Below are 20052 nucleotides of genomic sequence, written 5' to 3'. Positions count from 1 at the left end.
AAAAGATGGAACGTAAAACTTCTGGTTTGGTTTCGGTCGACTCCTTTGCAAAAAAACTAAAAGAAAGCAATGGCCCAGCGTGGGACACCCCCTCCGCCCCCTCTGCCACGATTGCCAATCTCAAGGTCTGCCCCTCTTTTTAGCACAGCCTTCTTATCTAGGCCTTCGGAGAGTGCAATCCTAACGGATTCTGTGCAACCCCGAGGATGGCTGGCTGAAGCAGTTGCCCCACGGATGGAAGGCAGCATGTGAAATTCAGGCTTTTACCAGTTTCGTTCTGGATCCAAGCAAGAAATTGGAAACGTAAAGAGGAGGAAATGGGACACACGCCAGCAAAATTCTATCGGCGAATTCTCTGAATGGGATTTAGCTGGAATAAGATCTGTGTGGCTAAGAAGAGAGATTGGAACCACGAAGAATAGAAAGAGGGGAAGGCAAAAACCCTCTTAATTTAGACCCAATTTTAGGCTGACCAGAGTAGTCCTTGGCTGAACAAACAAACCATTCGTTTAGTGACCAAATGTACAACAGCACTGAGGGGGGGAAAAGGGATCTATGACCATTTTTCACGCTTCATGGCCATCGCAGCATCCCTACAGTCAAATTTCAGAGGCTTGGCAACTGACATGTACTTATGACGGTTGCAGCATCCCAAGATCACCTTTTGCAGCCTTCTGACAAGTGAAGTCAGTGGGAGAAGTCAAGATTCAGTTCACAACGGGGTTCCTAACTTAAAACTCCCAGAATGGCTGGCTGGGGAATTCTGGGAGTTGAGGTCCACAGGCCTTAAAGCTGCCAAGATTGGAACCGTCTCCCCCCCCCCGCCCCCCGCCTCTCCCTTAAGACTACATAGTTCTCATTCTTGGGTGCTTTGAAGCACTTAAACGTTCAAGGGCTTAAACTGTGAATCCAGCCAGCAAACTGGAATCTGGCATAATTTACATCAGAAGGACTTTAAACATAAAACAACAATATTGGGGTTGCATCAATAAACTTCCTAACTAAACGAGGACGTAATACGATTCGACGGGTTTTTGTGCTTTGGAGATGTCATTGAAACGGAACACAGGAGAAAGTGAAGCTTGTATAATTATTATTATTGATGCCAAAAAGGGGAAGAAAGCCCACCTGCCCCTTTGCTTTTCTCTCCCCCCCCGTCCCTCCCACTGGACCCCATCCCCTGCCCCCCCAAGTGCCATTTTCTGCAGCTCAATTCTGCAGTGAAAAACCTTGTCAGGCCATGTGAAAAGCACGGGAGAAAAATTCTTCCTCCATAGCCCAGGCTTTTGCAAGGAACACACGTGCTCTCCAACTGATCTACATAACAAACAGGAAGATAACAAGGTGTGCGTTTGTGTTTGTGTATACCCTGTAAACCGAACCCTGTCTGCGGGAGGAGCCTTTTGAAACAAGCCGTATAAAATCTCAGAAGCAACCCACGTTGAGCCGGCTTTGCTTTCGGGCGTAAAGAACCAGAAAAATCACAAAAAAGTAGAATTGTATATATTAAAGGGGCAGGACGTAGGCGCTATCTTAGTCACCCCAAAGATGTTCCTTTCCTCAAACTGGAATATGTTATCTATCCCGTAATAAATTTTGACCGAAATGAGAAAATCCATTGATTTTTTTTTCCCCCTCTTTGTGTTCTTTTCATAGTCCTTTAAGCTTTACATATCCCACAAATGCAAGTTTTAAAATTCTGGAGACACCCTACGCCGGTCTACAGCTAGTCCTTGACTTACAAATATTCATTGAGTGTCTGCAGTTACAATGGCACTGTAAAAAAACAACTTATGACTGTTTTTTTTTTACTTAAAATCACTGCAGCATCCCCGTGGTCACATGATCAAAATTTAGATGCTTGGCAACTGACATGTACTTATGACAGTTGCAGCGTCCCAGAGTCATGTGATCACCTTTTGCGGCCTTATGACAAGCAAAGTCCATGGGGAAGTCAGACAAACATGTGATTAAGTTAACAAATGCAGTGATTCACTTAACAATTAGAGCAAGGAAAGTCATAAAATGGGGCAAAACTCATTTAACGACTGCCTTGCTTAGCAATAGACGTTTTGGGCTCAATTGTTGTTGCTTGGGATGGGCAAACAATAAAAGGAAATCGTGCTTTTAATGTGCTCTTCTCTGCTTTGTATTCACAGGCAACCCCAGTTCCTTAACCCATCACACATCCTTTCTTTCGTTAAAACTCTTCCATTGGGTTCTGACAGAAAACTTAAAACATTTAAGAATAAGAACTGGCCTTTTACATTTTAGGTTAAAAACTACCAATTTAAATGTTTTCAATCAGACTTTAAAAACGACCGCATTGAGGAACGAGCCAAGATCATCAGGGATGTCCAACCTTGGGAAACTTTTAAGACTTGTGGGCTTCAACTCCCAGAATCCCCCAGCCTGCATGGTTGGCTGGAGAATTCTGGGAGTTGAAGTTCACAGGCCTTAAAAGTTGCCAGGGCTGGACACTCCTCCGCTAGCTCTGAACCAGCCTACAATTTTAACTACTCTAGATGCCTAAAAACTCACCTACAAAACATCAAGATCCTTATGCTCAGATTTTAAAACACAGCCTGGGTGATTTTATTTTATTCTTTTTTTTTTTAATTTAAGGAAAAAAAAAACATCTCTTCCATCTGGCCTTTTGCTAGAGGAAATCCACACATCTGCTTTAAATAAATTATGCAAACCCTACTGTCTGCCTATCAGATTATTTTGCATACATACTTCCTACAGTTTAGATTAGCTTGGGGTTATTCAAGAAAAATGTTGCTTTTTGCTTTGAGTCAGGGAAGATACGGGAAACGGTAAACCTAAGTGGCGCTAAATTAGAGGATTTCTGAAAAATGGAACTCGTGGTATTTTAAGTGCTCTCATTGCACTGGTGGCTGGACTTGAATATTGTTGACCAACAAGGAAGAGGTCTTTTTTAAGATTCAGGGGGAAAAAATTTCTCAGCCCACCTGAAGACCTAAGATTTGTTTGTGTGCAAACCAGATCTTATCTTTCCAGCTAAGCCAAACCCCATCTTGACATATCTTTTATGAACCAAAGTTTACCCACTTCCATGTCTTCCTTGAAGCCTCTAACACAGTGTTTCTCAACCTTGACCATTTTAAGGCATGTGGTCTTCAACTCCCAGAATTCCACAGCCAGCAATGCTGGCTGTGGAATTCTGGGAGTTGAAGTCCACATGCCTTAAAATTGTCAAGGTTGAGAAACACTGGTCTAACAGAAATATAACCGGGTTAAAGAAGGTTGTACGTTTGCATCAGGCGTTGTACGTTGTGCGTGGGTCTGCCAGCCAGACACGTGCAGAAAAAGCTTGTGCCCAGTTCTAACGGGTAAAGCAGGGAGAGAAAAAAAGACGAACAGAGAAGGAGAATAGAAAGGGACCTTGGAGGTCTTCTAGTCCAACCCCTTTGCTCAACCAGCTTATCTACAGGTAGTCCTCGACTTACAAAACCATTCGTTCAAAGTGACAAAGGCACTGAAAAAGATGACTTACAACCAGTCCTTGCACTTACAACCGTTCAGCATCCCGACGGTCAAATGGTCAACCTTTGAGCAGTGGGCTAACCAGCCCGTACAGATAGTCCTCCACTTACAATAGTTTAGTGATCGTTCAAAGTTACAACGGCATTGAAAAAAGTTAGGGCCGTTTTTCACAGTTACAACCTTTGTAGCAGGTGCTCAAAATTCAGAGGCTCAGCCAGGGATTCATACTTATGACCGCTGCAGGGTCCCAACGTCACGTGATCCCCTTCTGATAAGCCAAGTGAACGGGGAAACCAGGCTCACTTAATGACTGAGTTACTGATTTAACAACTGCACTGATCCACTTAGCTACTGTGGTGAGGTAGGTGGTCAAACTCGTTTAACAAATGTCTCACTTAACAACGGAAATTTTGGGCTCAATTGTGATCATACGTCGAGGACTCCCTGTATTTATGACAATCGCCGTTTCGCAACTTTCCTAGCCAATTCCTGACAAGCAAAGTCATGGGGGGGGTGGATTTGTTTAACGACGGCACCGTTCCCTTAACAACCCTGCGGATTCACTTAGGTCATAAAAATCAGATGCAACTCGCTGAGCAACCGCCTTGCTCAGCCACAGAAATTCGGGTGCCCTTTGTAGCTGTAGATTTACTACCTTGACAGGTAGTCCTCAGTTTACAACAGACCAAAGTTACGACGGCACTGAAAAAAGTGACCGTGAACCGTTTTTTACATTTCCGACTGTAGCAGCATCCTCCTGTTCACGTGATAGGTTCTCCTGTTTGAGCAGGGGGCTGGACTAGAAGACCTCCAAGGTCCCTTCCAGCTGTCTTCTATTCATATTCGGGTCTAGCTGGAATGGTGAAAGAGGAGAAGGGGGAGGGGCTGGGAGGGCTCAGAACCGCTCACTTAACGGCAAGGAAACAAACCCACCACTCCCGTCTTCCGGACCCTCCACCCTACCAGCAAGCGCTTCTTGTTCACGTCATTAAACATCAGGCAAAAAAAAATATACAGGTCGTCCTCGACTTAACAGCAGTTCATGTAATGACCATTCAACGCTACAACGGCACTGGAAAAAAAAAAGCGACTTAGGACCGTTTTTCACATTTACGACCGTTGCAGTGTCCCTGTGGTCCTGTGATCAAAATTCAGACGCTCGGCAACTGACTCCTATTTACGACTATTGCAGCGTCCCAGCGACTATTGCAAGCAAAGATGCATTTCACAACCTTGTTAATTTAACAACTGTTAAGTTTTAAGAAAGGCCATTAAAAAAAGGGCAAGACCCACTTAACAAAGGCCTCACTCAGCAACAGAAATTTTGGGCTCAACTGTGGTCGTTAAGTCGAGGACTACCTATGGACGACGATGGGCCGGGAAGGGGAAAGGAGAACAGAACGCGATCCCCCCCCAAATAGCCATCTTCTCCTCACCCTGGTGAGCCACTCAGCCTGGGTCCCGCGAGCAACGCTATCACGTCTCAATCTTAAGAAGACATTGGGAGTGGCAAAGGAAAAGGGGGAGGCAAGGAATGTTTTACCTGTCTGATTGAATTTGCCAAAATACACGGCTGGCCGGTGAGGTCCTTCTCGGTGGAGGTTGTCCAAGCCTGCCTTGGACTCATCCAAACATATGTAGTAAGGACGGGCGGAGCTCATGAAAGAGACTAACATTGGTAACACGTGGGATGCTTTTGGAGTTCATAGTAAACTTTGGACGAAGTTACGGCACAGTCCTCTTATTTGTTTTCCCGAGTTCATCCTCCCCTTCCTTAAAATAAACCCTCCCCCCAAAAACGACCCCTAGAGAGAACATCGCAGGGAGGGGGGAAAAATACATGCCTGGTGCGTACCCAGAACAACATCTGACTGCAGAGTCACCTGCGCGTCGTGCTTTTCCTTTCCGGCAATAAAGAAAGTCCCAATTTTGGAACAGAAAATCGTCCCAGGAGGGCCACCAACCATCCTCACCAGGGGTCCTTTTCCCCAAAGGGATGAAAGGAAGTGTGGGAGGGGGAGAGCTGGCTGGCTGGGGGAAGGACTGGAACCCCAGCAAGCCTCCATCTTGGAGGAAAGCCGCCTGGCTTACGCCCGCTGCGGCCTGGGTGGCAGAAAAAACCAAACGGGGCGCCGAGGAATCGCTCAGTTTCACCGGACGGCTTTGTGCTTGCCACCGCAGCAACCACAGCGCTCACCGCAGGAGTAGCAGGCGTGGAGGGGTAGGTAGCAGCACATGCACGGGACCACCAAGGAGAGGGTGGCCAGAGCCAGCCAGCGGATGCAGAAGTACGGGTGGCTGGTGTCGCAAGAACAAGGGTCCGAGTATTCCCCTTCCGAGTCCGACATGCAGTGGTACAGCATGCTCTCGGCGCACCACATACAAGTGAACTGGTAGACGCAGTGGCCGATGGGGTCCGGCGCATCTTGGCACTGTCCCCGCCCGTTCTCCTCATTGTTAAAGACGTCCCGGCAGTAGACGCACCGCGAGGGCACCGTGTCCTCTTCCATGCCCATGATCACTCCAGGGGGCGGTTGCGGTGACTGCTGCTGCTCCTTCAGCGGCTTATGTTTCATGGGAGAGGAGGCCCCGTGGATCCGGCAGGAGGGTGAGGTCTTGGGGTCCTTCAGCTGCCCTTCGGCTCCAGGGGGGAAGCTGTACTCCTTCTCCCTGGGGGATTGGCTGCCCCTTCCGCCCTTCTGAAAGTGTACGCACAGGTCGATCTTGTCCGGGTCTGGCTGGTGCTTCTGAACCACAGCCCGCCGGTAGTCCTCGTAGCCTTTGGTGACCCAGGGACAAGGGGTGATGCTCTCCAGCTCCTGCTCCTCTGGGAGAGTCAGCTGCTGCAAGGGCTCGGCTTGCACCTGGGGGTGGGGGTGGAGAAGAAGAGGATGGAAATCATGCTCTGGGGATTCAACGAGGGGAGGAGGAGGAGAGAGAAGAGAAGGACAAAGACAAGGCGAGGATGAGGGGAGGAGAGGAGAGAGCAGGAAAGGGGGGGAGGAAACAGGAAGAGGAGAAGGAGGAGGAGGAGGCGAGGGAGATGGAGGAGGAGGAGAGGAGAAGGAGATAATGATCCTAACTACTCACTGGTCCACCTGAGGTTGCCCCTTGTGTTGAACTGAAGGGGAACTCTTCAGAAATTGGGGTGCGAATGAAGCAGGTGGAGGAGGACTCGCTGGTCACAATGGTGATGGGTTTGGGGAGCATCTCCTTCTGGCTGTTTGAGGAAGACTCGCTGTCCGTGCGCACCTAGAGAAAGAAGCCACAACGCAGAGGTTATGCTGAGTCCAAGAGCAGGTCTTCATGGCTTTTCATTCAGTTGCCCCTAGCACAGTGTTTCTCAACCCTGACAATTTTAAGGCATGTGGACCTCAACTCCCAGAATTCCACAGCCAGCACTGCTGGCTGTGGAATTCTGGGAGTTGAAGTCCACATGCCTTAAAATTTTCAAGGTTGAGAAACACTGCCCTAGCACAAGGTAGACTTGAGCCCAAATGAGGAACCAACTTTTACAGGTAGTTCTCGACATAGGACTATATGACTATAGCCTGTCCATCAAGTGAATGACATTTTCCCAAAATGGTCAGATGATGCTACAAATGGCATGAAATGCTGCTAGGCTGCTGAATATCTGAAAGGGAGCCCGACCACTAGAAATTTGAATCCAAGACATAACTACCCTTTTTCAGATTGGTTGTAACCAAGCAACTCATCATAAGTCAGGGGCTACCTATAAAGTTTAAAAAAAAATGGATTTTTCATGAAACCTGGTCAAGACGCCCATAGCTTCTGCCAATTTGGGCTCTTTGGCTGTGAAAGTCCAGATTTCATGGTGACCTCAAACACCTAGAGATGACAACCAAGTATCACTACTGCTACAGGTAGTCCTCAAGAGATAACTACAATTGAGATCAGAAGTTCTGTCATACATCATCATAGTCATAAGTCGAGTCAGATCCCATTTCACCACCATTTTTACAATGGCCGTTAAGTGAATCATCATGGTTATTAAGCGAATCCATGGTTGCAAGTGCATATCCATTCTTTTGCATGGGGGTGTTTTTTGCTAGAAAAGGACAAAAAAAAAAAAATCACATGTTCACAAGATGCCTCAACTGGTTGTAAAGGCAAATTGGTTGCCAAGTGCCCGAATTGTGATCACGTGACCAGGGGGTGGTACGACGGTTGTAAGTACGAGTGTTAAGATATTTAAATTCGCAGCTGGAGCAATGGGGTTGAGCCAGAACACACAGTTATGGTTGACCGGTTGAAGAGTGTTGACTCTTGCGTGAGGCAAGCTGCACTGTAATTGGCTGCTTTGGATGTGGAGGGGAAGTTTCCCTTTTTTCCCGCCTTTTCTTTGGTATTCTGTGATTTACCTCATGATTCCCGTTTACCTCATGATTCCCATTTACCTCATGATTCCCGTTTACCTCATGATTCTCATGATCTAGTTTGCTGTATATGTTGATGTAAAATATATTTATTTATATAAAACTGCAAGTTCAACGTCTCTGACTTTATTTGGACACCTGCTGTGCAATTCCCTGTGGCAGATCATTTTTCCCAGTGCCATTGTAACTTCGAATGGTTGCTAAAAGAATGATTGTAAGCTGAGGACCACCTGTATTATCAGGCACTGCAGCATGATTTGAACCTCACTCTGGCCATCCAAAGGGCAGAAACTTGCTTTAAAAAAAAGTTGTTTTTCAATTCAAGCCTTCCTTGGCTAACACACATGAGAAAAATCGCTTTACAATAATCAGAAACATTCAATTTGAAGTAGAAAACCGACTCACAGTAAGGGCTTCGTCCCGACCAGCTGCTTCATCCTCGGAGGAGGAAGAGGAGCCGGTGGCACTGGAGCAAGGTGAAAAAGAACCTGGAAGATGGAAGTAAAAAAAAATAATCTAAATATGTGCACAAAATTATACCAAAGTCCTTTAAAAAAAAAATACAATGATAGGCCTTTATCCTGAATGAAATATGCAAAGATGAGGGGAAAAAATGAAAATACATTCTTCAGGGCTTGGCTGGCTTATAAGAAAATTTAAGAAAAGTGCCTCTAGTTTGGTTTGTAATTGTTTGTTTTTAATTTTGGGGGGGGGGGGTTTGTGTATGTTTTGGATTTGCATCCTGCCGTGAATCTATGGGAGCTGCCGGCTATTATATATTTCAAATAGTAATAATAACATCAGTAGTGATAGGTTCCGAGGCTGCAATCCCAAGAGAACTGGAGCTCCACTTTCGGCATTGATAACATCACCATCAGTCAATTGCAAAAGGCAGCTTTACTCGGAACAGCTTACGTCCTGGGATGACACCTCTAACACCATCAAACATCCACATCTGCCTATCCCAGGTCTTTGGGAAGGACTCGATAAATGGATAAAAATGCCAGATCTAGTCTGAACATCTGGCTGACTGTACAATGAATAATAATAATAAGAAGAATAAGAATAAGAATAAGAATAAGAATTCCAGAATGAACTCCTAAATTGTCTAAGCTACTTCAAGAAATTCTCCTGTGTTTCCTGTGTCCATTTTGAGTATGACAAAACCCTGGTAGAAGACAGTGCTGTTACTCAACAGTTCAATAACTCTCTGTAGTAATCACTATAACGCTACAACGTGTTTACAAATCACTCCTATTTCAGAGTGGAGTCAGAGAAAAAACACCTATGAGAAGTTGATCGATGTTGCCAGCGTTGAACCTGAAATTTTCCACTGTGACGGGCTGAAAGGAAGCTGCCATACTCCACAATGGCTCAGTTGCATAGCATGGTAGCCCCCCCCCTTGCCTCCCCCCTCCATTTTTCCTGTAGTCCCCTCACCTTCCGTGATCTCCTTCAGAGCGGCTTGCACGCCCTTCTCAAAAGTCACCGCGTCTGCAGGGCTCTGAAAAGTGAGGCCAAATTTGTTGTCCCCCACTTTCCAGTGGTGGAAAATGGGGTTCACCTTGTTGTAGACCAGGTCCCTTTTCAAGGTACACTCCAAGATGGTCTGCAGGACAGGAAGGAAGAGGAGGAGGAGGAGGATGAAGAGTGGATGACGGGAAGAACAATCGAAGGATACCTCCCCCCGCCTACCTCGTGCTGCCCACCAAGACTACAGTGACCTAAATGTGCAGAAAAGCTGACTTTTGTCCCTGGCGTTAAGGCTGGGGATGATGGGGAAGTCACTTGAGCCAAAATTAACATCCTAAATTAAGGACTGCTGCAGACTTACTGGGTTAAAGGCCGCATCCCCCCTCATGCTCTGTCAGAGTTCCCCAACCTTTCTGAGTTGGCAGCCCAGAGGGAAGGAAAGAAGGGATGGTCTTCTGGGAGGGGTAGGTGCATGCGCACATGCGTGCGAGCACCCGTTGCTCATGCGAGTGGGGCCCATGAGCGTCCGCAATGCTCGTGTGAATTGGGGCTGTGCGCACACATGCACGCACCAGCCAGTGGCCCGATTATGAACAGGCCACGGACTGGTAGTGGGCTGCGCCCCAGAGAGTGGGGACCCCTGCTCTATCACCTCCTGCCATGGAAGGAGAGGGAAGGTCTTCTAATGTACTCTTAATCTCTTTGGTTTGCAACGGTCTCCCTCTGTCCCGTCTCCCCATCCTGTCAGTCTCACCGTCTGGTCCCGGAGGCGCTCCCCGTTGATCAGGTACTGGCAGCGCTGCCCTTCGTCAGGGTGCGGGACTTTACAGAGGGTCACATGGCTTAGGCCGCCACCACCCATGGGTACCCAACCGCCGCTGGAGTCGTCTCGGGTCATCACCACAGCGCGCACCCGAACCATGTAACTGGGGGGAAACGGCGGAGAAGAAGGATCAGGGCAAAGGAAGGCCACCCCCCTCAAATCAACCTCGGCCGTTGCTTTCCCCACAAGTGAGGTCCACCAAGCTTACGGCTCCAGCGCTAACTCAGCAGCCCGGCTATCCCGAGGCTGTGTAAGCTGGAGAAGATGGGATTATGTCTCTAGGAGGCACCTGAGTGGAGAAGGTTGATCTAAACATGATCTCCAGAAATTCAAGTCTGCTTGTAGGATCAAGTGCCTGAACTAACTGAGAAAGGCCCTGGGTCACCAACTTCCAAGATGGCGTGTTCTTCTCGTAAGCGGCAAGCTAGCTTTTGAGGAGTCACCAAACTTGGTGAGGTTGTGAGAGATTGAATGAGCTTCTCTCCTCTTTGGGCCGACAAGCTGTGCAGAAGTTGTGGGTGCTCCAACGTTGGAGGTTTTTAAGACGAGATTGGACAACTATTTGTCTGAAATGGTACAGGGCTTCCACCTTGAGCAGGGGGCTGGACTAGAATACCTCCAAGGTCCCTTCCAAGTCTGTCATTCTGTTATACTTCTAGTTCAAGGTTCTACGAGGTTCACAGGGCATAAAGTTCCAGTTAGTGGTAACTAAAGAGTGTATTTAATGCACCTGCTTTGCTTCTACAAGCTGCTCTGGGTATCACAATCGCTTCTTGTGGAGAAAGACCAGGCGGCCTAAGGAGTAAAGTATTGCTTGCTTAAGGCCTGTCATGAATCTGCCTCCTTCACCTGGAAGCCACCTCCTCTCCACGTGAGAACAGATCATGATATGCAAAGCAGACTTCAGAAGAAAAACAGGTCCCACGTGGACATCAAATATTCTCATTACTTATTAAGCCACCCACACAGAGAATAGGAAAAGGGAATTCAGATATTTCCCCCCCCCCCTCATATTCACGTGAGGATAGAATTGGTTTTACCTGCAAAGATAAGGCATTTTACCTACAACCCATCTTTTGCAGCAAAGTTCCCCAGGCGGATTTTTAAATTAACGTACTGTAAATAAAACCAACAATCTAAAAGAATAACAGAGTTGGAAGGGACAGTGGAGGTCTTCTAGATTAAACTAGTCCAACCCCTTGCCAACCCCTATACCATTCCAGACAAATGGTTGTCCAGTCTCTTCTTAAAAACCTCCAGTGATGGAGCATCCACAACTTCTGGAGGCAAGTTGTTCCACTGGCTAATTGTTCCAACTGTCAGGAAATTTCTCTTTTAGTTCTAGGTTGCTTCTCTCCTTGATTAGTTCCCATCTGTTGCTTCTTGTCCTGCCTTCAGGCGCTTTGAAAAATAAGTTGACTTCCTCTTCTTTATGGCAGCCCCACAGATATTGGAAGACTGCTATCATATCCCCCCCTCGTCCTTCTCTTCGTTAAACTAGACAGACCCATTTCCTGCAACCGTTCTTCGTATGTTTTAGCCTCCAGGCCCCTAATCATCTTTGTTGCTCTTTTCTGTGCAATTTCCAGAGTCTCAACATCTTTTTTTATACGGTGGTGACCAAAACACCACATTATGAAATTATCAGCATATTATAAAATTATCTACAAAAGTAAAAGCCACAGGAGTTACAAAGGCAAGACCCCAAAAGACTGAAAACCCAAATTCGGTAGAAGGCCTGGAGAAACTTGTCTCTTGAGCAGTGGAAATTAAACAAAGACGTAAGGAAGCAAAAGACATCGAAAGGATGGTCTTGTCAAACAGCCCGCTGAAGATAGCATTATTATATGGTACTACATCTCCCCTAACACTACAAAATTCACCTTCACGCAAAGGTTGGATTTGCAAAACACAGTGGAACAAGCCGAAAGGAGGTTGAATAGTTGATGATTCATCCCCTTATGGAAAACTAGTTCTTGTCTGAATGTGTGCGAAAAAGGCCATCATGTTAAGCTTTGGCTAGAAGACACGTGGACTTCAACTCCCAGAATTCCTCAAACCGGTTGAGACACACCGCTCTAACTCCTCAAGTAAGCAGATCAATGAGCAGGGGTCTTCAAACCTGGCCCTTTTATGACTTGTGGACTTCAACTCCCAGAATTCCTCGCTGGCTGAGGAATTCTGGGAGTTGAAGTCCACAAGTCATAAAAGGGCCAAGTTTGAAGACCCCTGCTCAATAGGAATATAAGGGTTTATGGAAGAGACTCACAAATCCAACTTTTCACCTGACATTCTCCAAGCCGCCATAGATGACGATCTAAATCAGTGTTTCTCAACCTTGGTTGCTTGAAGATATGTGGACTTCAACTCCCAGAATCCCCCAGCCATCACAGTCCATCTATCTTACAGTGGCCACAACTGAGAAGCCCTGAGTTAAGCCAACATACGGCTTAATTGCTTGTACAAAACATGTCAACACAACATTTCTGGTTTGTTCCCTTGAGTCTCGGGGGTAGCGTCCTGCATGAATCTAGTTATACAAGCCGAGAATCAAACCCTGAAGATGGGAATTCTGGGAGGCTGTGTGTTGAACGAGCTGTGGGAGGACTCAGATTCTAGTCCTCTGTAGGACTTTGGCCCAAATCATACTTTCTCAGGCTGGCCTCCCCGCTAGGGCTGTGGTTCTGTAGGCTTCATAAAGCTCCTGAACAAAAGACAAATAAAGGAAAACAAGAATTTCATCCAGAACAGTGGTTCTCAACCTTTCTAATGCCACGACCCCATAATACAGTTCCCCATGTTGTGGTGACCCCCCAACCACTTATACATCACCGGGTGCCAGGGGCGTGGCCAAAGAAAAGGGGGAAAAAATGGCGGACAGCCTTGTTTGGTGGCCCCCGTGAAATGGCCGTTCGACCCCAAATGGGGTCCCGACCCACAGGTGGAGAACCACTGATCCAGAAATTCCAATTCAAACCTTAACTTTAATCCAGTTGGCCAAACAGGGCTGGCCTTACTTTATCCCAGAACTTCCTGGCCAGCACCTTTAAGATGTCTGGATTTCAGGGGGATTCTGGGAATTGCAGTCCCCCCCCATCTGGAAGGGGATCACGGTTGAGATACACAGTTCCCCCTCTTCTCTCTCCCTCTCCAGCTTCCCTTCCTCTGTTTCTCCACCGTTTGCACAGTAGCTTCAGCTGCCCAGCCTCCTCGTAATCTCACCCTTCAGCAAACAGATGCTTTTCAACATCTTGCTCTCCACGTTAATGATTAAACTGCCTGAAATGGGAGCGAAGGATGTTTGAGCTGGTGGAAAGAATTCATAGACAGCTGGACTGAAGCAGAGGATCTAACCGGGACCTTCCATATGGGCTGGACTTCAAGTCCCAGAATCCCCCCAGCCAGCAACTCAAATTGGGAGAGAGAGAGAGAGAGAGAGAGAGAGAGAGAGAGAGAGAGAGAGAGAGAGAGAGAGAGAGAGAGAGAGAGAGGCCTTCGAGCTTAATGTATTTGAGACTTCCTTGATTAGGGGGCTGGAGGCTAAACCACACAATAAAAAAAATTGCAGGAACCGGGAAAGTCTAGAGAAGGACTACTAGGGTGACACAATACTTACAGCAGTTCATTCGGTGACCGCTCACAGTTGCAACAGCACTGAAAAAAGTGACTTATAACCTTTTTTCACAACCGCTGCAGCATACCCCAGGATCACGGGATCAAAATTCAGACATGTGGCAGCTGGTTCCCATTTATTGACCGCTGCAGTCTCTGGTCCTCTTTTGCCCCCGTCCGACAAGCAAAATCAAGGGGGAAGTCAGATTCACAAAACGTCAGAAAACTGCAAAACCCCCACTAGCTTATTCTAAGAAATGATCCACGAAGCCGATCACTGCTGCAACGGGAGATTTAAAATCAGGATCTTCTGTTCCATTGAATTTGATTGAATTGAATGCTGTTCAGTTCAATTTCTCAGCCTTGGTAGCTGGAAGATGGGCGAACGCCTTGGAATTCCGGGAACTGAAGTCCATCCATTGTCCAGTGGCCAAGGTTGAGAAACCCTGATCGAATTAAAGGACACCCATTTTAATTCAACCAGAGCTACTCAACAGATCAGAATAGTTTCTGGCTTCTCAGAGACCAAACTGGGATGGGGTCTGTCTAGTTTAATAAAGAGAAGGACGAGGGGGGACATGATAGCATTCTTCCAATATCTCAGGGGCTGCCCCAAAGAAGAGGGAGTCAAGCTGTTCTCCAAAGTGCCTGAAGGCCAGACAGGAAGCAACAGATGGAAACTAACCAAGGAGAGAAGCAACCTAGAACTAAGGAGAAACTTCCTGATAGTTAGAACAATTCACCCGTGGAACAGCCTGCCTCCAGAAGTCGTGGGAGCTCCATCACTGGAAGTTTTTAAGAAGAGATTGGATAATCATTTGTCTGAAATGGGCGTTCCCAACCCACAGTCCGTGGACCGGTAGCGGGCCAAGGCATGCCAGCAACCAGTCCACACAAACAAGCAAAGCCCCATCCGTGGGATGCAGGCAGCACACAAAACCACGCCCCCTCCGGTCCGTGGAAAAACCTCTTTCCACGGAACTGGTCCCTGGTGCCCAAAAGGTTTGGGACCTCTGGGATAGGGTTTCCTGTAAACAGGGGGGGGGGGGTTGAATAGAAGATCTCCTTTCCAACTCTGTTATTCTAAGGGTGCAAACCACCAACCTGTATCAGCAAAGATCAGATTCATTTTCGGTCCAAGCTAATGCATCATTTCACTATGAACCCCTCTGGGTCATAATCTAAATTCCTGGGTCCCTGCCCACACAACATTCCTCTCCCAGGCAACCAGCTGAGGGATACTTCGTGCTGAAGGTGTCATACACGTTTATAAAATAAACAGCATCAAACGTCCACCTGGTTAAGATCCACCTCTTCTGCTCGGGAGATGACCCAGAAAGAGCATTTTTCTCCCCCCCCCAAAAAAAACTGCAAGCAAATCTGCACCTTTTTCCACCTTCGCATCAGTTTTGGTGACTGATGTCACCTCCCCACAATCCAACCTCACCACCAGAGTTACCACGAAAGGAACAGGCATGTCCTTTCAGCTGATCAATCAATCAATCAATCAATCAGAATAGAGCTGGAAGAGATCTTGGAGGTCTTCTAGTCCACCCCCCTGCTCAGGCAGGAGACCCTATCCCATTTCAGACAAATGGTTGTCCAATCTCTTCTTGAAAACTTCCAGTGTTGGAGCATTCACAGCTTCTGGAGGCAGGTGGTTCCACTGGTTAATTGTTCTCACTGTCAGGAAATTTCTTCTGAGTTCCAGGTTGCTTCTCTCCTCTGTCTTAAGCCTCCGTTAGGAAAACACTCAGACAATCTTAAAATCCTTGTCCATTAAAAAGCAAAGCTGGCTGAGAATTTCTTAATTCACCATCGATTCGCTCAAAGGCACCCCCAGAACAGCAGCTAAAGATGGCCGCCATCTTGTCTGGCAAGCAAACATCAAATGGCCTCATCTAGGTAGATTAAGATGAATAATCCAATCCAGACCTTATTTTTTAAAGGAAATTTAAATTTAAAACAGGAAATTTAAAACAGTAGACTTTTTTTTCTAGGAAATTTAAATTGAAAACGGGAAATTTAAAACAGATCTTTTCTTTTTTCCCTTCATAAAGGTGTGATAAAACAGATGCACATTTGACGAAGAGACGGAAGTCACCCATCGCTAAGGCCTGCCTCAAATACTCTCCAGGTAGAATACATCCATGCTGGTTTCCCCAATCTTTCCAGATGTTTGCCTTCCAAATCCTCATCCTGGAATTCTGGAAGTTGAAGCCCAAACATCTGGAAGGCACTAAGTTTGTAAAGGCTGGAACGGCAACTGTAAATCAGTCACAGGTCAAGGCAGAAGACAAATTTGTGGCTGGGCTGGATTTTGACGCATCCTGCAGTATTTGGGATAAGTATTTTCAGCATCCATCAAGAATTCTACCATTTATTTCTTGCAAGGGTCCCCAAGCCGAACACTTTCTCTTCTCCTCAGTAACCTTGAATCGTTTATCATTATTCTTATTTAGGAAACAAACAGAAAATGAACGCTCTCAACAAATCCGTCAGTGATCAGCTATCCCCTAATTAATCATTTCTCTTTCAATCAAATATAGATGCACATTACCCCAGGTTTGGAGTAAAAACACAAAAGAATAAAAGAAACCCACTGAAGAAATGTCATTTTAAAAGCTCCTATTTGTGCAGTTCAAATCTTATCTATGACATGTATTTGGTTTTTTTTAAAAAAATAATTCCTTATTAAAGCAACATGCCGGAATGGAAAGGTAGGGAAAATCCAAAGAAAGAAAAGAAGAAAGAAAGAAAGAAAGAAAGAAAGAAAGAGAAAGAAAGAGAAAGAGAAAGAGAAAGAAAGAGAGAAAGAAAGAAAGAAAGAAAGAAAGAAAGAAAGAAAGAAAGAAAGAAAGAAAGAAAGAAAGAAAGAAAGAAAGAAAGAAAGAAAGACAGGACCTGTCTGAACATTAAATCAAATTTAGTTTTAGCCAAGCAGCCTTCGGTTTTTATCCCATATCAAACTGTTCATACCCAGAATAATAAAATCCGTAGTAAAATCTTTAGATTCCTTAGGCAGCTACGTTAACAATATTCCTCTCTTCTTATATGCTTCTTCCCCCTTTGCTAACATTTTAAACATTTCTACGACGGTCTGTGCAAGGACATCAACATGCTCAATTCCGTTTCCAGTCATGCTTTGTGCTTCCAACCTCTTTTTTCCTGCTTATTATTTTTGCTCATTAAAGCCTATTAAGCCGCTGGCAATTACCACTCTCCCAATTTTTTTAATCGGCTGCTCTCCAACCAGCCCCATGTAACAAAGAGGTGCGTTTTGAGCACTAAGGGGGCACAACACACACAGACAGACACAAATGCACACGCAAACAAACCAGGCACTAAAGGGAAATAAAACTAGCAGCTGAGTTCATTGGTGTGGGGAAAAAAAAACAAACCCTGCATTTTATGGCAAACAGATTAAACGCACAAAGGGGAAAGGACACCCACAGACCACAATACACACACAACACACACTGCCCCCCCCCCCCGAGAAACAAAGCATGAAAGAAATGCAAACGAATGGCAAAAAAAAGGAAAAAACAATAACAACAGGTAACTACTCTTGGCCCTGGCTACTGCGTCAAAGTTGCACCAGAAAGGGCAGCCGTTCAACTTTGGTTAGCTAAACCCCGAATGATGGTCTCTAAAGCAAAAGTCAGCACACTGGGCTAGATGCTGAGCATCTTAGCTCCCAGTGCTTGTAGGTGTGTCTGTGTGAGTGGGTGTTATTCCTTGTTCAGTTTTATTTCTTAAACAAGGTTCTAGAGCTAGTCCACGAACACGGACTCTGGGGGGAAAAAAACCACGCAACCCCTTTCTGACAAAACTAACCGGTTTTCCTGACCCGTGCTAGAAGGAGCAGCCAATAAATTGTACAAATGATTAAAATGAATAAATAAATGATTGACGGGGGGGGGGGCGCGAGTGCTGCCACATAGGTGGGAAGGGGCCCCATGCAAAGAACAGATGGTGTTGACCCAGGCGAGAATCCCACACACACACAAACACAAATATATACGGGAAGTCCTAGACTCACAATTCATTTAGTGACCGTTTGAAGTTACAACGGCTCTGGAAAAAGTGACTTATGACTTTTTTTCACACTTAACGACCGTCGCAGCGTCCCCAGACGATCCCGTGATCAAAATTCAGACGCTTCGTAACTGCCTCATATTTATGATGAGTGGGGGGGCTCTTGTAATCTCCTTTTGCGACCTTCTGATGAGCAACGTTAATTGGGGGAAGCCAGATTCCTTTAACAACTGTCTTGCTAACTTACCAACGGAGGGATTCACTTAACAACTGTGGCAAGTTAGGTGGGGCAAAACCTACTTGACAACTTTCTCACACACCCATCCTCTGGGAAGGACGAGAGACTTGCAGACGGCGCTCAATGTGCGCTTCGTTTTGCATGCCAGGTTCTGCTCTCTCTCTCTCTCTCTCTCTCTCTCACACACACACACACACACACACACAACCAGCCCCTTTTCCCCCCCAGTCAACCTTCATTTTCCCACGACCGACTTGGGGAACGCCACCTAAAATATTTAAAAGGATGTCCGGCTCACAAGTCAAAGGACCGTGCGTTACGTCCTTCCGTTGGATCTCCTGGTGGGGCCCTTGCCAGCTCTTTGTATAAAAACCTCTTTTCTTTCTTCCAGGCTTTGGTTGAATCTCAGAAACCTGGGACAACTGCAGGCTGGTGAAGAGCCACATCCCTCTTTGCCATACAGGAGAAAGCCAAACGTCACCGCAACCAGCGAGTAAGGTCTGCGAGGGAAAATCCACGGCCTCTACGTGACTCGCCGCCCCCCCTTTTCCCTTGCTGCTTCTTCCGAATCACCCCATCAAATGATGGGTGAGATCTACAAGCAAGTCCATTCCCTCTCCTGATTTCTGAGGGGATCGAGCTGGAACTTGATGAGATAGCAACCTCGTGGTTGCTTCTAAATAGGCGTCCATTTCCCAACCGTGCCTTATGGCCATGTCTGACGCTCCTCGGAAGCTCAAACCTTGAAACGGTCCTTGCCGATACGAGAGAATATTTGTAGCTCACGGTTAAACTGTGGGGTCCTTGGTGCTCTCTGAGCTGGGTGGTTTTCTGGCAGACGTTTCATGACCCAACTAGGTTATATCATCAGTGCTGGAAGGGAATAGGGTTTACAGAATGGAAGAGAAGGAGATAGGGCGGAGGAGGACAGCCGGGTCCTTGGTGCTCTCTGAGCTGGGTCGTTTTCTGGCAGATGTTTCATGACCCAACTAGGTTACATCATCAGTGCTAGAAGGCTGTGGAGTTTGCAGAATGGAGGAGGAGGAGGACTGTGGGGTCCTTGGTGCTCTTTGAGATGGGTGGTTTTCTTGAAGACATCCACCATCATCACTAGCATCATCATCACTGCTAGAATGGAGTGGGGTTAATCAATAGAGACCCAGCCCCACTCCCGCTTAGCATTGAAGATGTTACTTAGTAGGGTAACGAAATGTCTGCAAGAAAACCACCAAGCTCTGGAAGCATCAAGCACCTCACAAATTGTCCTTGATTCTTCAGCCAGATATCGTAGAAGACATCCCTCCCCCCCCCCAGGCAGAGATTTAGAAGAGCCAGGATTTTTAGGGAACCAGGAAATGGAGGTTCCGGGGAATGCAAACATGGAGTAACGATGTGCTGGGTTGTATCCCGTCCAGCCAGTAGTCATTCTGGATGGGGATGATGGGAAGATCTGGACCATTGGTGGAAAAGCTTCTGTTTTGTTCTTGAGACTTGCCTGACCATTTAAAAAATAAAAATAAAAATTGCAAGACTGTCCACTGGCTCTTTTTGATGCTGAGCTGGCCTTAAAATGTGTAGGATAGAGAGGAAGGAAGGAAGGAGAAAGGGAAAGAAAAGGGTTGGCAGGAAGGAAGGATAGAAAGGAGAGAGAGAGAGAGAGAGAGAGAGAGAGAGAGAGAGAGAGAGAGAGAGGGAGCTTTTAGAACTGAAAAGATTGTCTACGTATTCTTTTCGATACTGGGCTGGCCCAAAAATTGTCTATAAGAAGGAAGGAAGGAAGGAAGGAAGGAAGGAAGGAAGGAAGGAAGGAAGGAAGGAAGGAAGGAGAAAGGGAAAGAAAAGAGTTGGCAGGAAGGAAGGAAGGATAGAAAGGAGAGAGAGAGAGAGAGAGAAAGGAAAGGGAGCTTTTAGAATTGAAAAATTGTCTACGTATTTTTTTCGATACTGGGCTGGCCCAAAAA

The 20052-nt window shown here is 46.4% G+C and overlaps 1 protein-coding gene across 3 annotated transcripts in view; it reads right to left on the bottom strand.

The window, feature by feature from the left end:
• Window positions 1-1199: 1199 nt before the first annotated feature.
• SPRED3 (sprouty related EVH1 domain containing 3) overlaps window positions 1200-20052 on the bottom strand; it is a 29006-nt gene continuing 10153 nt past the window's right edge. For 2 of the 3 annotated variants that reach the window (XM_039369167.1, XM_039369168.1), the window contains exons 2-6: window positions 10135-10306; window positions 9348-9516; window positions 8313-8395; window positions 6601-6762; window positions 3230-6374 (exon numbers count right to left, since the gene is read on the bottom strand). In XM_039369167.1, coding sequence (XP_039225101.1) covers window positions 5661-6374; window positions 6601-6762; window positions 8313-8395; window positions 9348-9516; window positions 10135-10302 — 1296 coding nt within the window. In that variant the 5' untranslated portion in view covers window positions 10303-10306 and the 3' untranslated portion in view covers window positions 3230-5660. Of the gene's footprint in view, window positions 3118-3229; window positions 6375-6600; window positions 6763-8312; window positions 8396-9347; window positions 9517-10134; window positions 10307-20052 lie in introns of those variants that run through there. The other variant, XR_005559850.1, reaches the window with a different exon arrangement.

The sequence above is a fragment of the Crotalus tigris genome, unplaced genomic scaffold, assembly GCF_016545835.1.
Source record: "Crotalus tigris isolate CLP2741 ecotype Arizona unplaced genomic scaffold, ASM1654583v1 scf7180000020990.9691751010:1144802, whole genome shotgun sequence".
In the NCBI taxonomy this organism is placed as follows: domain Eukaryota; kingdom Metazoa; phylum Chordata; class Lepidosauria; order Squamata; family Viperidae; genus Crotalus; species Crotalus tigris.
The sequence above is the reverse complement of the archived record's forward strand: the minus strand, read 5'-3'. Positions and strand labels throughout refer to the sequence as shown.